This window comes from Mixophyes fleayi, chromosome 3 (assembly GCF_038048845.1).
Source record: "Mixophyes fleayi isolate aMixFle1 chromosome 3, aMixFle1.hap1, whole genome shotgun sequence".
Classification (NCBI taxonomy): Eukaryota; Metazoa; Chordata; class Amphibia; order Anura; family Limnodynastidae; genus Mixophyes; species Mixophyes fleayi.
Window position 1 is genome coordinate 54,923,717 of NC_134404.1, and position 20,503 is coordinate 54,944,219.

The 20,503-nt window shown below is 41.9% G+C and overlaps 1 protein-coding gene across 1 annotated transcript in view; it reads right to left on the reverse strand.

Annotated features, from left to right (window-relative positions):
- TPO (thyroid peroxidase) overlaps positions 1-19,478 on the reverse strand; it is a 155,032-nt gene extending 135,554 nt beyond the window's left edge. The window contains exons 1-3 of the mRNA XM_075200837.1: positions 19,348-19,478; positions 5,537-5,666; positions 705-911 (exon numbers count right to left, since the gene is read on the reverse strand). Coding sequence (XP_075056938.1) covers positions 705-911; positions 5,537-5,666; positions 19,348-19,478 — 468 coding nt within the window. The remainder of the gene's footprint in view (positions 1-704; positions 912-5,536; positions 5,667-19,347) is intronic.
- Between the last annotated feature and the right edge of the window lie 1,025 nt (positions 19,479-20,503).

The window sequence follows — 20,503 nt, forward strand, 5'->3', positions numbered from 1 at the left end:
AAATGCATGTACTGTTTGTTTTAACGCTTTGTTTTCTTTCATGTTTTATTCTCTACATAGCGCTCTTTGTAATGGATGATCTCTCAGCGAAACACAATTGCATATCATTTTATAGAACTTAAGATAAATATTAAACTATGTATATACTTGAAAATATGCTTTGATTATACTTTTACATTCACTTTTTATATTATGTTATTAATTAATAATTATTAATTACGTTATGTAGTATTCTTCTTGTTATCAGTACTCCTTCTTAGCTTATAAATTCCAGCAGCTCATTGTGACATTGAAACTTGGGGCTAGATTTACTAAAGGTCGGTTTGATGAAACCTCCAGTTTTACTAAACCGCCAGTTAAAAGACTGAAAACCAATGTTTAACGAACCACCACTTTACAAATCGCCATCCTGAGTTTTAGCATGATCAAAATACAAACAGCCTGATTTACTAAGCTTCTGTTTGAGAAACCACAGGGAAAACCGCCACAAAAAAAGAGGTGGCTTTGAGAGTCGATATAATAATACAATAATATTGCCCCCTTAATATAAAGGAATTTTTTTTTTGCCTCCATAAGTTAATTATAAATTACTTTTGCCCCTTAATGAATAAATAATGATTGCCCCATTATTTAAAACCCCCACCAATATCGATTTTTAGTCAATCTACCCCCCTGGAAACATAAAATATTGTTAGTTAACATACCTGTATGGGATAACACGACTTCTGCTTCTCACAAGTTGACTGACAGTCCACACCCCACATTGTTTGTGTTTTACTAATACTTTGTGGTGTGAAAGCCATGTCGTGGTCTATATATTGTCCCCATTCAATTATTATGTGGGAATATAATATATCTTCCTGAGAAGCCTCATTCGATGCATAAATTATCTTATTTGTAACTTCTCGAACCTGAAAAATGAAAACAGTTTTAATATTTTGTTTATATTCTTTTGTGAGTATAATTTATGCAAATGTTTCATAAATTATAGCAATATGCTAGTTAGACATAAATAAGATAAAAATAGGTGTAGACATAACATTTTGTAATGCTCTTGTCCTTGATTTTCTGGGGAAGGCACATCCTCGTTCTTGGGTTGGAGCAGGAAAGTATCAATCCTGACATAGAGATGGTGAAGTCCCATCCACGATAAGACACCATCATGAATTTTACACAAGTTAAAGGCTATACAAGACTTATGTAACCTATTCCTTTCATTTTGTACAACTCTGTGGAATAGGACCAGTATCTCTTACAAACATTGAAATGACTAAATGTAGCTGTAAAGAAGTTACCATTCACCCGGCCAGGACTTGCAAAGTCAGTGTGTTAGAATATGTTGTAGATTACTGGGTTTAGTTAACATTTGAACGCTTCTCTGTCTGACAGGCCAGAGTTTGGCTTTAAGTTGCCGAGTGCTCTTGTAACATCAAGTACCCTCTGGAACTTCTGTTCTGGAACCTCACATTAGTCCCTTTAGTCCTGAAATGCTCAATGAAGGTCTCTCTCTCTTTCTCTCTCTCTCAGGCTGGAAGTCTGTTTCTGTTTTCTTCTTTGATCTTTTCCCAATCTCTGCCTCGTTCTTTTCTCCTTCATCCTCTTACTTTCTCAATACTTGATGCCTTTCCGCTCAGATATCCTGTCAGCCTCTGTCTAACCTTCTCACTCTTCCCTTCTTGTCAGTATCCTACACTGCTAAATGTAATCCTCACTCTATCTTTGTCTATTCACTATCTCTTGCACTTCTCTTAGTCTTAATATTCTCTCCATATCATTTATATATTTACTATTTACATTTTAATATCCTGATACACTATAAATAGTTCACTGTGTATGCCCTTCTTCTCCTTCACAAGACTTTTACATACTTAACTAACTTATTTAAAAATAAAGACACAGAGACATAAGTAAAGTGACTAAAGGTAACAGTTTTATTAAACTGTTCTTTACTATTACTCAGCTGCAGCCCCATCCACCTCATTTCTGAGTTGTACCACCATACCCCTCACTCCTGAAATGCAGTACCATCCCCCTCACACTCCTCAGCTGTAGCACCACCCTAGCACCATCCCCCTCACTCCTGAGTCTCAGTACTATCCCCCTCTCTCCTGAGTTGCAGCCCCATTCCCATCACTCCTGATTTGCAGCACCATCCCGTCCACTCCTGAGTTGTATCACCATCCTCCTCACTCCTGAATTGCAATACCATCACCCCCTCACTCCTGAGTCAGTACGATCCCCCTCACTCCTCAGTTGTAGCACCATCCCCTTCACTCCAGAGTTGAAGTGCCATTCCCTTCACTCTAGATTTGCTGTCCCATCCCCCTTACTCCTGTGTTGTAGCCAGAGGCAGAACTAGCAAGCTGTGGGCCCCCCGGTGCAGGGAAGTGGGGAGGAGAGCATCGGGGCCTATAGCTTGCTAGTTTCCCATGCAGCAGGCCCCATTATCTCCACTGATTTGCAAGGTGTCACAGAGCTCCACAACACCGGGCAGGGTAAAAAAGAAAGCCTATACATAAAGCAGGCACATACAAGGTAGACCAAATAAATACAGGCGTGAAAACAAAGGGTAGAAAGTGCTCTAGTAGGACAGTAGAGAGCATGTACTAGTGTGAGCAGTATAGGTGTGAGGGGTGTAGGCTCTAGTGGTGCTTTTACAGTTTTGAAGACTGGGGAATAGTCTGACCAGATGTAGTAAGTAGAGGCAGATCTAAGAGGGTGTGAGGGAGAGTATTCTGAGACGAGGTATGAGATTTATAAAAAGCTTGATGTTGTTGAGGGCTTTGTAAGTGAATCATTTAAAATGGTTTCTAGAGTACATGGAGTGGCAGCATAGGGGTTTGCAGAGTGTATACACTCTTATATGCCTTACATATGCCTGGTACAGATGCTGCTATTATACAGCTAGACATATCTTGAAATGTTTCCAACTGAACATATGCATGTAATTACGTTTTTTGTTGCATATGTCTTGCATGTGGAGTTGTTTCATTTTATAAATGTTTAGTAACACATTCCAAGAAACGTCACTCTGTACAAACTATATATCTCTTCTTGCTTATAATTTTTATATTAAAAATAGCGGTTGCCATTTTGCTTGCCTTGCAGATGGATGTTAAGAAATTGCTTGTTTGTTTGACAAATAAAAGGTAAATACATTGATACAGAGATAGTAGAGTTGCCGTCATATCGTTTCTAGAACAGTTTCATCAAATTTGAATTAGAAAATCTGCTATGGCACCCAAGGTGTACGCACTGGTCCTTCTTCATTGTGTTGTGGATTCAGAATAAAAGATTACTCTACAACGGTCAATATAGTGTATGGAAAGTTAATGATTCAGACATTGAATGTGCTCTGTGAGGAGGTGCCCCTCACATTCTTTAGATTAGCTACATCATGTACTTGATTTATGCACTTAAAAAAAATCAATATTGCAATTTTAAGCTACCAACAAAGTAGATGTAATAACACTTAGATTGCCTACATTTTGCTGTCCCTAAAAATTTGTTACTTGAACGAGCTGCCTCAGAATACCTCCTTTTAGGCAGACTCTTTACTTAGCCTTCGTCAAGCATCACTTATTGTTCTGCAGAAATTATCTGGAACAAAAGCTACATGAGCTCCACTTTTGTGTAGCCCTCCATAAAATTGGTACTTATATATTTCCTATTGATTAAGAGGTGTTTACTAAAGGTAAAATATAACTTCCAGCACCTGTTCTCTAACTAGTAAAGAAGGGTCAGCTCCTATGACAACCTTTCAATGCATGCAGTATACATTAAGAATCATTCCCTTTGTTAGTCTGGACAAGCATCAGGTGCTGCACATATAGAAGTAAGTATCTTCTTGTAACTGATGTTTCTTCTAGGCTGACAACCAGCAGTACCCAATGTATATTATTAATACATTTTACTATAAAGTTCTTGTAGTTGTAGTTGTATATTGTTTTTAAAAACATCCCCCTCACTCCTGAGTACACTTACATTTTCAAATTCCATATATCCTCATCTAAAACAACGGGGGACCAGGAAAGACTGGGAAAAAAACTGTGGAACTGTTCTTTACTGTTCCTCAGCTGCAGCCCCATCCAACTAATTTCCGAGTTGTACCACCATCCCCCTCACTCCTGAAATGAAGTACCATCCCCCTTACACTCCTCAGCTGTAGCACCACCCTAGCACCATCCCCCTCACTCCTGAGTCTTAGTACCACCCCCCTCTCTCCTGAGTTGCAGCCCCATCCCCATCACTCCTGATTTGCAGCACCATCCTCCTCACTCCTGAATTGCAATACCATCCCCCCTCACTCCTGAGTCAGTCCCATCCCCCTCACTTCTGAGTTATAGCACCATCGCCTTCACTCCAGAGTTGAAGCTCCATTCCCTTCACTCTAGATTTTCTGTCCCATCCCCCTAACTCCTCTGTTGTAGCCAGAGGCGGAACTAGCAAGCTGTGGGGCCCACGGTGCAGGGAATTGGGGAGGAGAAAATCCGGGCCTATAGCTTGCTAGTTTCCCATGCAGCAGGCCCCATTATCTCCATGGGTCCCTGTGCATCCGCACCTGCTGCACCAATGGTAGTTCAGGCACTGGTTGTAGCACCATCGCCCTTACTGTTGAGTTGCAGCCCCATCCCCCCTCACTCCTAAGTTGCAGTAACCTCCCCCTCACTCCTGAGTTGTAGCCCCATCCCCCTCATTCCTGAGCTGCAGCCCCATCCCCCTGACTCCAGCGTTGTATTACCACCCCCTGACTCCAGACTTGCAGTAACCTCCCCCTCACTCCTAAGTTGTAGCACCACCCTCATCACTCCTGAGATGTAGCACCACCACCCTCACTCCTGAGTTGTAGCGCCATTCCCTTTTCTTTTTAGTTGCACCTCCACCCCCTCACTCATAAGTTGTAGCCCCACCCCTCACACTCCTAGATGTAGCACCACCACCCTCACTTCTGAGCTGTAGCACCTCCTCACTCCTGAGTTGTAGAATCATCTCCCTCACTGCTGAGTTGCAGCACCACACCTCCTCACTCCTGAGTTGTAGCACCCCCCTCATTCCTGAGACGCAGCACCAACTCCCTCACTACTGAGATGTAACACCAACCCCCTCACTCCTGAGTTGTAGCACCCCCCTCATTCCTGAGACGCAGCACCAACTCCCTCACTACTGAGATGTAACACCAACCCCCTCACTCCTGAGTTACAGTCCCACCCCCGCGCAACTGAGTTTAGCACCACCCCCCTCATTTCTGAGGAACAGCCCATCCCCTTCACTCATGTGTTGTAGAACCTCACCCTCACTCCTGAGTTGCAGTCCCATCTCCCTCACTCCTGAGTTGTAGCACCAACCCCCTCACTCCTGAGTTGTAGCACCAACCCCCTCACTCCTGTGTTGTAGCACCAACCCCCTCACTCCTGAGTTACAGTCCCGCCCCCACACTCCTGAGTTGCAGTCCAGCACATTCACAATAGGAAACATAAATGAAAATAACACAGATTACATTTATATCACAAAGCTATAGACACTGAAAGGTTCTTACTGGAGGGAGATGAAAATTGTTGTAGAGGAAATATGGATTCCATCCCCTTGGCTGACTAATTCCGTCCTCATATTGTGATGGAAGCCAGCGAGACAAAAGAATATTTGAGGCTCCCCAGCCAGGATGATTTCTGAAAAATATAAAAATCTGAACCATTTTACCTTAATAAAAATATATTTTTAATGTATTAAAGGCATTCTAACCTCCACCAACATTTTATTTGTCTAATTGTACCTATCACAGGAGAATATTTACACTGGGCATAGTTTTATATTATCAAACCGTACAGACTATGAGCTAACTTAGAAGCCTGTATATATCTCTCATATGTAATAGTCAATCCATAGATATTTCCCTAATGCTCACATACAGTTGCTGGGCTGGACACACCATAGATCCTATCAGCAATTAAAGGGCTCAACTGAATTGGTTCACAAGCCAATTCAGCATCTCAGGGAGAAACTATATGTTAGGTGTAATCATGCTTGTATATTAGGAATCAGCAATTATCAGTTGAATTGATAGTGAAACAAAATACTTTATTTATCTTAATGATAAATGGCTTTAACATCCTTTTCCAACTCAATGCAGGAAAACGCATCATGGACAGATGTCTGACTGTCTGCGAGTACAAGCCCTTATAATAGTCAGATCACATTGCCATTGCCTTCACATAACATACAGTATCTAGCAGCTGTCAAACATTTCAAGGAATATCAGACAAAGGGACTTGATGGAGATCATTAATAGACAATTCAGATCCCTGTGGCATACTGATGAAGATAGTAGATTATTTATTCCTTATTCACCATCTCTCACTCCCACCTACAAGAATTCTCACATGTGGCTATCCATTTATGGACTTCACTATCATGCCAATCAGACTCTCCTACAACCTTCAAATATTTAAACATTCTTTTGAAATTTCTTTATTAGAGCTTACCCGACTTCCACCTATACTACCCACACTAAAGCACCCCCATAACTGTCTTGTTTCAGCTGTGTCCACTTCCAATTAGAATACAAGCTCTCTTCCTACCCTTTGTTTTCATGTCTGCATGTATATTGTCTATTTTGTATGTCCCTGTTTTATGTATATTCAGTTCTCCTCATTTAATGGTACTGCGGACAGGGGAGGGCTGGAAAATTTTAGCCCCGGGGGGCAAGACTTGACTCAGCAGCCTATTAGGAACATTTTAAAGAAAAAAAATGCAGGTGGTCTAGTGACCAAGCTCAAGGTAGCCCACTATGGGAGTGGCCCCGGGGGCCAGGTGCCCCCTTGCACCCTAGCCCAGGCTGCCCCTGACTGGGGAGCACTGTAGCACCTTACAAATCTATAATAATAATTATAGCTAATTTGAATGAATCAAACTCCGACTTTTCAGACTAGGTACACACATTTTTCAGAGAGCTCCATGTGTGTATCTATGAATATGCTCAATCATTGGTTTTTAAGATGTGTCATCCAGTAATCTGTATTTGAGAAAATGCCCCTGAGCTCCAATATTTTAGATTGCCTGCTGACCTAATGGGGCATGATATCTCCTAACTGATAAGCACTGGGAGCAATATCATTTTCAAGCTGTGCTGTTGTTACTCAAAGTTGCAAGTAGTCACATTTAAACTAAATTTGAACATGGGCCTCTAGGGAGTCTGTATTATTTTAGTTTTGTTAGTGCATTTAGCAACTAAGATGGCTTATTGGATTTGTAAATATCTCATTTGTAAATATCATCTATATATTTTTATTAAACACAATACAGTGATTTTATTATATGAAGCATATGAATTATTGATTAATGGCTGGAAAAATTGCCTACATCCCGGCAAATTTTCAGTTGCTAAATTGATTGATTTTGTTTATATACAAAAATGTTTAAAAACAGATTAAAATGATTAATTCTTCATGTTTTAATAATTTCCAGCAGGATTTGGTCAATTAAATGTATTGTAATTCTTAAACATTCACAAATTAGCCTATGCATTGTTTTAAAAATTTGTTAGTCCCATATTAACAAATGACCCTGTTGTTTAACAATGTCATTATGAGTTGCTGAGTAATGCCTTTCATTACCAGCAGAATGCATAAATAATAGCCGAGATAGTTTGTAAGTTAATATTAGTTCTGCTAATTAACCAGACAAAAGTATTCCTTATAAAAGTTTGCTGCTTTCTTCTACTCATTTCCAAAAATAAATAGGTAAAATAGGTTTAAAGGACAATATTACTATACTGCATGGAAACTTATTTAATGCCACTATGAAACCGGTTCCACAGGGGAGATATACATGTGCAATAAAGGCAGTGTTGCATTATCAGCATCTAATTGTCATTTTTCTAGTACAGTTTAGAAAATAAAACATATGGTTGTTAAGTGTAACAACACATTTTATTCTCAATTATCTGAGGAGCATGATTCATAATTGTCCTTATTTTCATTTAAATTAAGGATGTATCCTTAATTTTTATTTTATCATCAAAATTTATTTATATAGCACCACTAATTCTGCAGCGCTGTACATGGAACTCACTCACATTAGTCCCTGCCCCATTGGGGCTTTGGGGCTTACAGTCTAAATTCCCTAACACACAAACACACACACACAGACTAGGGTCAATTTGTTAGCAGCAAATTAACCTACTAGTATGTTTTTGGAGTGTGGGAGGAAACCGGAGCACGCTGAGGAAACCCACGCAAACATGGGGAGAACATACAAAAACTGCTCACAGATAAGGCCATGGTCGGTAATTGAACTCATGACCCCAGTGCTGTAAGGCAGAAGTGCTAATCACCTAGCCACTGTGCCGCTTATTGAATTGCAACACCTCCACCAACTTCTCTATTTCTCTCTGTCTTTCTGCTATGTAATTTTAACTCCTGGATTTCACCACTCTGGGCACCAGCTGTGTCTTTATTTTTGGGTAAGCAGGTAGCTGTAGAATTGGAGAAAGGAAAGGGAGATAAGGTAGTGAGGGAATACTTTTGGAGAAAGGGGTTGTTGTTCATAGAAGCATCCCTGGAGCCTGCCTTTTAGTGTTTACAAATAGAGTTGTATAAATCCCCAAAAATCCAATGTGATTCACCTGATTTCAACCTCAAACGTCATAAATCATGTCAAAATTCACAATGCTGATTCACCCCTCTTGCTTCCTTACGGTCGTCTCTAGTATTGTGATTCACCTTTGTATTTGCTACAAAAGCATTGGTGCTCCACCCAGTAAGACTAGTAAAGAAAGTAATACTTAACATACTGTTACTACTGTATTTTTAATACTTAGATTGTTGCCATGGAGTGCTGGGTGGAATAAGTGTGTGTTGTTACCTTTAATTGGACATCTTGGATTGGATCTCCCTCTGGGGTTGACAGTCCCCTCTGTTGGTCTGGCAGCTATCTCTAGTCATTTTGCAGCTCAAAAACCTAATTCTGCTATGGCACTAGGCACAGCTTTCTTAATCTCCTAAATTTAAGAATTGTGTGTGGGTGTGCTGTGTATGTAGGCCAAAATGTTACTATAAAAGCAAAGAGTTGGGTGTTGCAATTACCAATTCAATTCAAGGGTTTCAAATAACTATTTCCATTATGCCAGCAAGGAACCCCTTCTTGTGTAAACCAATAGCTGGCTTTTCCCTCCCATTGTTCCAGAGTTTCAGCTAGTATATCTAATCTCATTTGCCCATTATGTCACCATTAGACATCTTTCCCTACCTCATTATGCATTAATCTTGTATTGTGGCAGCTGTAAGAATATTGTCATTTGTAGTGACACTGCAGGGAACAAATTTACCACTGTTGTCATGGATCAGTATTTTGAACAGAAGGAACCCAGTATTAAAAATATGCAATTAGAAATATATTCCCCTAAAGCAACCAGGGCGGACTGGCCATCTGGCACTTCTGACAAATGCCAGAAGGGCCGATGGCTAGATGGGCCGGCCCCATTACTCGACGCACAGACTATCATGCTGGAACCCAGCTGGAACCCAGCATGACAGTCTGTGCGCCGATTAATGGGACCGGCCCTACACTGACTTCCTGGTGGCCGAGCGTCCCCCCTCCCTCCCTCCCCTATGAATGGGTCTCTGGCGATCAAAGTCACATGGAATGTGCACCATGTGATAGGTGCCGTCTCATGTGTGAAGAGAGTCTGCAGAGAGCGCCTTGAATCCAACAAGGTAAGGGTGGGAGAGGAGGGGAGTAGTTTGTGTGACAGGGTATAAATATAGTGTGTGTGTGACAGTGTAACTATAGTATTTGTGTGGGGACCAATGTATGACTATAGTATGTGTGTCGGGGCCAGTGTATGACTATAGTATGTGTGTGGGGGCCAGTGTATGTGTCAGGATTCGAACCCATGGCTTCTGCCTCTGTGGACTGCTGCTCTGCTGACTGACCTATTCTGGCTGCTGGATAGTTCTTTGCCTTTATTCTGTGTTCTAGATCAGTTCCAGTGATCTCCTGATCTTCCAGCATGCCTTAGCTTCACCCCTTGACTTCCTATAAAAGCCTGGCCAGTTCCTGTCTCCAATGCCTGATTATTGTGCTCTATGCCTGTGATCTAGCTCCTGCTCCTGTTGCTGTTCCTGTCTTCCAGCATCTACTACACGAGAACCGACCTCGGCTTTCCTTCCACCTCACTTCTGACTCAACCTGTGGACCTCTACACCTCTCTGTGTACCAAACCCAGCTTGTTTGACCTTTCTTACCATCTCACCTCCTGTTAGCCAGCCTTCCTCCCTGCCACTGGGCTCCTATCCTGTCTCCGGACCGTGACAGAATAATCAGGCCCAAAAATGGATCCCGTGGGAGTAGCTGCAATTAATACTCTGAAAAACCAAGTAAAGGAGTTGCAAAAGTTTGCCTGCATTTCTCAGAACAAGATCAAAGAACTAGAAAGGCTTGTTAAAGCTCAGCAGGAACAAATAACTCAATTTTTTAATTAATTAAAAGATTATGACGCTACTGCTGCACAAGTTTCGCGTCCACCATTGCCTACAAAATTCAGTCGCGATTGTTGTTTATACAGAGGCTTCTTAAACCAGTGCAACATTTATTTTCACATGCTACCTACACAGTTCAAAGATGATAAGATGAACATCTTCTTCATAATTAATCTCCTGATAGGGGAAGCCCTAGCCTGGGTCTCTCCTTACATTGAGAAAGACAGTGCTATTCTTAAAGATCTGGAATCCTTTACGTCCACTATGGGGCAAGTCTTTGATGATCCTAATCGATGTGCCACCGCTGAAGCCAAACTCCATAGACTGCGACAAGGAAGACGCTCGGTGGCTGACTATACCGCTGAATTCCGATGCTTGGTTGCAAACACCACATGGAATGATACTGCAAAAAAAAAGCCAGTTCTGTCGCGGTTCCTGAGCAAGTGAAGGATGAACTCTCTAGAGTAGACACCCCTGATGATCTGGATGATTTTATCCAGCTGTGCATTCGTATTGATCAAAGACTAAGTGAGAGGAAAAATGAAAGATTAAGAGCGTTCGGTATGAGCAGTAATTTGCATCAGTTTAATAGACCTACAAGCTGCACCATCAGACAATCCAAGCGTCTCTCCCGAACCAATGCAAATTGATGTAATTAGGAAACCACTCAATTTTAATGAGAAACAGAGACGTCGGGAGGAGAATCTTTGTTTATATTGTGGTGAGCAAGGATATTATGCCTTCACTTGCCGAAATAGGATTCGCCAGACCATCGCTATGACCAACTTTAAGCAAATGGACTCCAAAGAATCTAGTCAATCCATTTCCATCTCGCAATCACTTAATCCCTTGGCTCATGAAAACGGAGATCCTCTGCCGCAACAATCACATTTTGTTCTCCCAATAACGCTTCCAGCCGGGTCTCTTTTAATTTGCAGTCTGGCTATGCTTGACTCGGGTGCTGGTGGCAATTTCATGAATATCACCTTTGCACAGGAAAACTGTATTGAATCAAAGAGTAAACAAGCTCATGTAAATCTGGAGACTGTAGATGGATCCCCTTTGTCTTCTGGGCCAGTAACTCACGAAACAATCCAGCTACAAATGACTATTGAACCAGGGCATCAGGAGGCTATAAGCTTTCATTTTATTGCTTCACCTAAATTTACCATAATACTGGGAATCCCCTGACTGTCTACCCATAATCCTTCTGTCAACTGGGATACTCGCACTTTATCCTTTCCTTCTGAGCCCTGCAAACTAAACTGCCTAGCTAGAACTGTGGTATCTCTAGACCAGCAGGTCACCAAATTTCTTTCTAAAGATTTGAAATTACCTCCGCAATACAGTGAATTCTCAGATGCCTGTGATAAAAAGAATGCAGATATATTACCTCTTCATCGCCCTTATGACTGTCCCATTGAGCTATTACCAGAATCATCCTTACCTTTTGGGCGAATTTATTCTCTGTCCGAACCGGAGTTAAAATTCCTTCGGAAATTTCTGGATGAAAACTTAAACAAAGGCTTCATTCGCCATTCTACTTCTCCTGCTGGTGCCGCCTTATTCTTTGTTGAAAAGAAAGATTCTACCTTACGCCCTGTATTGATTATAGGGAACTCAATAAGATTACAGTCAAGAATCACTCCCCTTAATTCCTGAATTGTTGGAGTGGCTACAGAAGGCAAAGATCTTTACAAAGCTTGATTTACGTGGGGCATACAATCACCCCCGGGTAACATTGTTGGGTGCTGGATCAGGGGATTGGAGGGAGGAGTGGAGATGAGCTGTGCTTCCACAGAATCCCCCTGCTGGGTTGCAGACAAAATGTCTGGACTAGTCCTATGGAGAACAATGGATACTAATTGGCCACCCCACCTCCAAAGATTGGGTAGCAGTCAGCACCTCCTAAAATTAAGCCATTACACTACTTTAAGATGTCACAGGGTCCCCAGCTGTTCCTTGCTTCCTGTAGAGAAAGGAGGGGGAGAATGAATGTAGATACAGCCCCCTCACCTGTATCCTGAAATCTCATCCATACCCATAAGTCACTTGGATTCACTCTAAGAATGAATAACAGCTTCACTGTAATATTAACAATATACAATAAACAATTTACATATTTACAATGACCTACAATGTCCCCTTATCTACATGTAATTAGACACTGCATGTTAGGAACCCCTCCAGCCAGTACAGCAAAACCCGGAGTCTGCTCCAAAAGTCTGGTGTTCACTGTTGCCCCTAGTGGTGGGAACAGACTTGGCTGCTGACAGACAGAGGGTCGTGAGATGTGCTCTGGCTGGGGTGAACCCAGGAATAGAGTTACAGAGGCCGTAGAGTAGGAAGTGCAGGAGGGAGTCAGGTGAGACACCGATTGGATGGTGTCAAGACTGAAATATCACTTGTGGCCACTGGAATAAATATAGAAAGAGCTGATAGAGAAGTCCCCTGCTACACAGCTACTTCTGTATCGGTGCTTGTCCAAAAAGGAACGGAACTTGCCGTGATAGGGAAAGATTATGAAACTGAACATAGGCGGTTGTCAGGGGTAACTGCAACCCACAGTACCGGTGAGAGTCCGGAGATTGAGGAAAACAGTTCTTAGGCGGTTGCCAGGAGTAACTGCAACCCACAGTACCGGTGAGAGTTCGGAGATTTATGGGAAACAGTTCTAAGGCAGTTGCCAGGGGTAACTACAACCCACATTACCAGGTGAGTGAGCTCAAAGAAAGAGACTGGCCAGGTGAGGCATTACTCAGATTCTGACAGAGAACAGACCTAACTGACCCTATCTAAGACCTATCCAATCTATCTAGCTAATCTATCCGCCTATCTAATATACCTAAACTATCTATCTAATCTATCTAAGAACTAAACTAACTACCTATCTAAGCACCCAAGTGGCTATCTAATACCTACCAAGCTACCTACTTATCTATCCCTAACTATCTATCTACCTATCTCTAACTAACTATCTATCTACCTATCTATCTATCTATCTATCTAGTTACTCTGACAGAGAGCCCGGCAAGTCATAACACTGCAGTTGTACTTTGTTGAGCTGGGGAACAAAAGCAAGGTCTATAAAAAGTACATGCTATATTCCACATTTTGTGAGAAACGAGGGACAGGCTGGTTAAGGTGTTATCAAACTTGTTTGGCCACAGGGAGTAATAGAGAAGAATATAAACTTAAATAACTGACAGTATACCTGAGGAAAAATGGAGGCAAATACTGATAGAGGTAGTAAGGGTGCAGAAGTGTTATAAAGCATCAGAAATTTAAGGGAGCGAGAGAGAAGACTAGTGAGGAAAAGAACATTCACATAGGATGATATTCTGAGGTACATACTGAGGCTAAAAAGATAAGGAGAACATAGACATATTGATAGGCATAGAAATGAGTTAGACATCTGGCAACTGTGACTACTTCAGTTCTAAAGGAAGCAATGTAAGATTTCAGACCAGGACCAAGTGCACAGATAGAGTGAGAAAAGAGGGGAGGCATGAAGAAAGGAGGTTGAACCTGTGCCCTCTAGTGTGGGCGCCACTAACAGGATCAAGGCAATGAGGGATGTTAAGGCAAAGGAGAAGAGTGGCAGCGTCAGAAGCAAAGTGATGAAAAGGAGAAAAGAAGGGGGAAGCAGGGGGCAAAGGTAAAGAAGAGGAAGAGGACACAAGGATAAAGGGCCCTGCACAAGAGAGCTTACAATCTAAGGGAGAGGGAAAGACTGACAAGAGAGGGAAGCTAGGGTGAGGGAACACGTACTGTAAGGGAAGAAATGAATGAGAGAGAGAATGGGGAGTATGGTGAGTGAAGAGGGATGATGAAGAGGATTAGTACAGATTGAAGAGGAGCAAGACAGGTGTGAGGGAATCCACTAAGGAGGAGGTTGCAGTAATCCAAGCGGGAGATGATGAGAGAGTGGATGGATTTTTGGTGGCATCAGTGGAGAGGAAGGGTCTGATCTTGACTAAATTGCAGAGAAGGAAGCAGCAGGATTGGGCAAGGGATTGTATGTGAGGGGTGAAGGAGAGAGAGGAGTTAAGGTTGACCCCCAGGCAACGAACTTGGCACGAAGAGGAGATGATGGTAGAAACAATGGTGATGAAGAGGGCAGGAGGGGAGGAGTCTCTAGAGGTGAGAAGATGATGAGTTTAGATTTGGTCATATTGAGTTTGAGATAATGTTAGGACATCTAGGAAGAAATGGCAGAGAGGCAGCAGGACACCTTATTGGGGAGGAAGGAGAGAGGATAAGAGAAGAGAGGTAGAATTGGGTGTCATCAGCATAGAGGTGGTACTGGAGGCAGAAGGAGCTGATAAAATCACCCAGCGAAAATGTGTAGAGAGAAAAGAGCAGAGGGCCAAGGGCGGAGCCCTGAGTAACTCCTACGGGAAGAGGGGAAAGGGTGGAAGAGGAGCCAGAGGAAGAGACAGAGAAGGAGCGGTTAGAGAGATAGGAAGTAAACCAGGAGAGGACAGTGTCAGAAAGGCCAAAGGAATGAAGGGTTTCAAGCAGGAGAGGGTGATTGACAGTATTGAAGGCTGCAGAAAGATCCAAGAGGATGAGAAGGGAGTAGCGGCCTTTAGATTTGTCAGATAAAAGGTCGTTAGTGACTTTAGCTAGGGCAGATTCTGTGGAGGGGCCGGAATCCAGATTGGAGAGGATCGAGGAGGAAGTTGTTGGAGAGGTGGTTAATGAGATGGCTGGCCTTTCAAGTAGCTTAGAGGCGAAGGGGAGGAGAAGGAAAGGGCAGTAGTTGGACAAGGTAGTGGCATCATGATTCCTTTTTTTGAGATTATAGCATCTTTGAAGGATAAATGGAAAATTCCAGATGATAGAGATAAACTGAATAGGTGGGCTAGGTGGGAACAGGTAGTGGGCAAGAGGGATCTGAGGAAGTGGGAGGGGATGAGATCAAGTGGACAGGTGGAAGGGGAGAGGATAAAAGTAAAGCGTGAACTTCCTAGCTTGATGTAGGGTTGAAGGTGGACAAGGGATGTAGGTTGGATGGCAACGTTGTTGGTAAGGCAGGGGGGAATGAGAATTGTGGAAGGATGAGATTTCGGTTCTAATAGCATCGATTTTGGCAAAGAAGAATGTAGCAAAATTGGAGGCAGAAATGGACGATGGGAGGTGAGCAGGGGGAGGGGCAAGTAAGAAATTGAATGTAACGAAGAGGCGGTGGGGTCAAATGATAATGTGATATTTAAAGTAGACTTATTTTGCTAAGGAGACGGCAGAGCTGTAGGAGGAGATGGTGAACTTAAAGTGGAGAAAATCAGCCAGGGAGTGAGATTTTCTCCAGTGGAGTTAGATAACCATGAACATAGTTTGAAGAAGCGTGTGACTGTAGAGTGCCAAGGTTGGGGGTTGGATCGGCGGAGAGAGATAGCTGAGGTGGGGCACTCAGAGTCAAGGGCAGAAGAAAGGGTGTGGCTGTAGAGGGAGGTTGACAGGTCTAAATGTCTAAGGGGGAGTGAAGAGTTTCAAGGGAGGAGGAAAAGAGAGCGGTTTCAAGAGTGTTAAGAGGTAAGGGAGATGAGGAGAGGGAGAAAGAGAGAAAATGATGGTCAGAGAGGGGAATGGAGATATATCAACGTTGGACAGAGTGCAGAGGTGGGTAAAAACAAGGTCAAGAGCATGGCCAAGATGATGGGTGGGGGAGGAGTTCCATTGTGATAGGCCAAAGGAGGAGGAGTAGTGAGGGAGCCAGGCTGCAAAGTTATCGAGGAATTGGGAAGTGGGGCCAGGGGGGTGGTAAATGACTGAGACATGAAGATGAAAATGATTGAAGAGGCAGATGGAGTGGACCTCAAAGGAGGAGAACGTAATGAGTCTGAAGGTGCACGTAGGTGAAAGGAGGAAGCCCATGCCATCCCCAGGACGGTCGCCAGGCCTAACAGTGTGGGTGAAGGAAAGTCCCCCATAGGAAAGAGCAGCAGGAGAAACAGTATCAGAAAAGGAGAGCCAGGTTTCTGTGAAGGCAAGGAGGTTAAGAGATTTGGAGATGAAGAGAATATGAACAGAGGGTAGTTTGTCGCAGATGGATGTGGCGTTCTGAGGGTACAAGAGAAAGGGAGAGTGGTAAGTGGGGAAATGTGGATGATTTTGTCGGGGTTGCAGGTGGGCAGGGGGAGTGCAAGGTTTGGGACACAGACTAGGGTAAGAGAAGAGAATGGGTATAGGACGTGAACAAGGAGGCATGGTGAGAGGAGCTGGAATGGATTATCATTATCATTTATTTATAAGGATCCTTATTACCATGTCATTCATGACATAGCATGAAAATAATAGCTAAACTATTGCTAATATCACAATCATCCTTGCTAGCAAATTTGGTTATTTCATCAAAGCGTCACAGCAGTTTACAAATGTCTTTCATAAATTGCCACTGTCTTGAGTGAAAAAATGTATTCCCACAAATGTATATAACATAGTATTGATGACTTATTTGCTCATGCAGTCTCTCAAGCATAACCACAGGATAAATTATCTAGCTGGAATATCACATGAACCAATGTGGCAAATTGTTACGTCTTTGTAGGATGGTAAGGGCATTTCTTGCACAATATGATCTGTTAAACTGAATAAACTGAATGCTGATCCCCTTGACAAATCTTGTATGCTTCAATGTCTTAGTAAGTGCACAAGTATCTCGGAACTATTAGGTTAAGCCCATGAGCAAAACTGGTAATGTGTACTATGTGCCTCGACCACAAAGCAGCATATTCAAGTCATTTTCATATTTCCATTCCTTAATTTTGTAGAGGACATTGATTTAACATTGATTTTTGCTATTTATGCAGGCCAGGAGTTTGTTTGCTGGATGTGATGTCTGGTCCAAACTGAATAAACATAAGGTAATGCAGCAACATTTCAGTATCTCCTTATTTAAAAGCGTGGAAGCCAAAGGTTATGAGGATTACACCAATGGTGATACCGGTGCATCATTTTAAATCTGGTCACCAGTGAGCCGTGAAAGCTATATTTGGACCCTGGTAATAGTCACTCAACGTATCTGTTGTGTAATGAATCTGAGTACAATTTAAAAAGTGACCGCTCTGTGAGCCTGATTAAAGATCGGACGCAACTTGTACGCAGTTTGCATTTAAAAAAGAGCGCAGAACTTGTGCGTAGTTCCAACCATATTCAAATCCAAACATATCTCCAGATGCATTTCCATTTGAATCTGGGTGTCAGTACACTCTGCCTAAATATTACTTGCCGTATATAGATACATGCAACAGATGCAGCATACGCGAAGCCATCTGTTCACTACAAGCCTCTTTCACATCATAAAAAAAATATATAAAATAAATGAACAACTCTTAACAGCAAAGTCATTAATAAAAATATGGATTTTTATTCATTTTTTCCCCACTGTGTTTACATTAAATACTTATATCAAGATGCTTTAAATTCATACTGTACATGCAATGCGTTTATTTAGACAATCTTCCTTGCATACACGTGTTCTGTGCTAGCTAGTGGCACACAAAAGTGTAGTTTTTAAGACTATGACATGTTAGTCATCACTATGGCACTTACACCTGCCCTGTAGCTGGTGCAATTGATAGGGCTGATACCAAATGTACTTAGGAGAAACACTGGACTTAAATTGGACGCATCTGCATTGGCCTTTCCTCGGTAAGTCCTTACTCTACATCGCCTACGTTCATTCCTCCCCTGCTACAACTCTTAAGTCACATGCAATTGTGTTCATTGGTGTAAAGTCTGTGTCTCAGCAGTCACAGCTATTGTACGCAAGATACGTCACACAAATGAACTTACATCCAAACACGAATCAGGCCTAATGTTTGTAACAGTATAATCATACAAAACAATGCAGACTATGTACTTTCCATCTCTGTTCTGGAAAAGCCATCAAGTCCAGAAATAATGCAGATTCTAACAAACTGGAAAGGCATAATTTCTATAGCTATCATTTTCACTAATTGCACTAAGAAATGTTCAGAGAAGGAGTTGAATGGAAGAATCCAGGCTTGGAAGTGTGATTGTATGAGCCTTGTTTCTGTTATTGCTAAAATGTTGGAAGCAGATAAGTTTGTTACAGACAGGGGGCCTAATTCATTAAGGAACATAAATATGTGTTCTATTTTGCATTAAATCGCTCTGCTCATGCCCAGAACTGGACTATAAAATAGTAAGCGCAAGAACATCCAATTCATCTTCAAACGCAAAGGACCCTTAAGACAGCCTATGAATTCAGAGGCGGAACAGGAGAGGATTGGGTGTATGCACGTAGTCAATGTATAGTAAGGAAGAACCAAGCTGATTTAAGCTTTGGACATCTAAAAGGTATGTGTTTTTCCTGCCGTGTTACTTGCACTTGCTAGAGATCAGGGGGTAAATATATTAACATGTGGGTTCTTCAACACCCGCGAGTTCAGCGTCTTCGGCAAATAAATTTAAAGCGGCGCTGTATTGTAAAGGGAAGTTTCCTTGGCCACTTTTTCTTCTCCCCTCCTCATCTCTAACTCTAACGTCTGCCTATATATCATTTGTATCAAAGAATGAAGTATAAAATATATCAACATTCTAATACAGCAGTTATAGAAGCTTGTTGCTTCTGACCATGTTTATCCAGATTCATTTGGAGGTTTTACTCAAGACAAAAATAATAATTTTGATGTTATAACATACAATGACTGTGACTGCCCTGGGAGAGCCAGAGGACATAGCAGCCCAGCACGTCCAGTGTTCACGGCACATAATGTTGGAAATTATTTCATAGCATTTATTATTAATTATTATTTCTTATTAATATTGCTTCAATTTAGTATGTAATGACATCATATAAAAAAATCACTCCTGGATATTAAATCTAATTAATTATATTTACCTGTTGTTGCAGGCGCCGGTGATTAGTCTGTACTTTAAGGCCAGACAGCTGTTCACACAAGATGGCGGATTATATTGGGGGATGCAGCCAGTTACATTTGCAACAATACTGAGGATGTAAGGAGAAACCATTTCTGAAAGTGAAAGAAAACATTCCTTGTAAAATATGATTGTGCTTAATTTCTATCATGTCTTCAGTAACAATCTACAGATCAGCTCTAGCAGTATTTATAGCTATACTTATATGCCAAGCTAGATAGTTCATTATACAATAAATGTCAATATGTCAGAGACTGTTAGAAATATGTGCCAATATCACAGCTATGTGTGATGACCGCTCATCCCAGTAAAGAAGCCTCACAATGTCACTGTGGCTGGAGGAGACAAGAATACTAATGTACTGATGATGTTAGATTGGACATTGGCTAAGTTATTTTAGTGCATGTACCTGGTATATTGGAAATGAGAACAACAGTAGCTGCTTTCCAGGTTTTAAATGCTTAATTCCACAGATATTACTGTGTGAGTGAAACGCTCCAGGTCTTCCACTTATGACACAGTTCATTAGTGGGAGATATGTTAGCTAATATGGGATATGGGGATCTTGATCTGCCACCTCATTCATAATCTAGCAGACTCAGGCTGTTCCCTGCCTCCAGCAGCAGAGGACACAGCAATTTAAAGTTGATAATACATTAGCATGATGACAACTATTATTTAATAGTAAATGCTCGACTTTTCTTACTCAACATGCTACTAAAACTCTTATCCATTCTCTCATCATCTCCCGTCTTGACTATTGCAACCTCCTGCTATCTGGCATTCCTGAAACCCATATATCTACACTTCCATCCATCCTAAATGACGCTGCAAACCTGATCTTCCTCTCTCCGCGCTCCACATTTGCTGCACCACTTTGCAAATCTCTACACTGGCTCCATGTGTCCCCAGAATCAAATTCAAATTACTCATCCATACCTACAAAGTCATCATCAACACTACCTCTCCATACATCTCAAACCTCATATCAAAATACTCCCCCATCATCTTAGATCTACCTCTGATCTGCGCTTTGTCTTGTCTCTGGTAACCACCTCTTACTCCTGCCTACAAGACTTCTCCCATGCTGCTCCCTACTTATGGAATTCCATGCCACA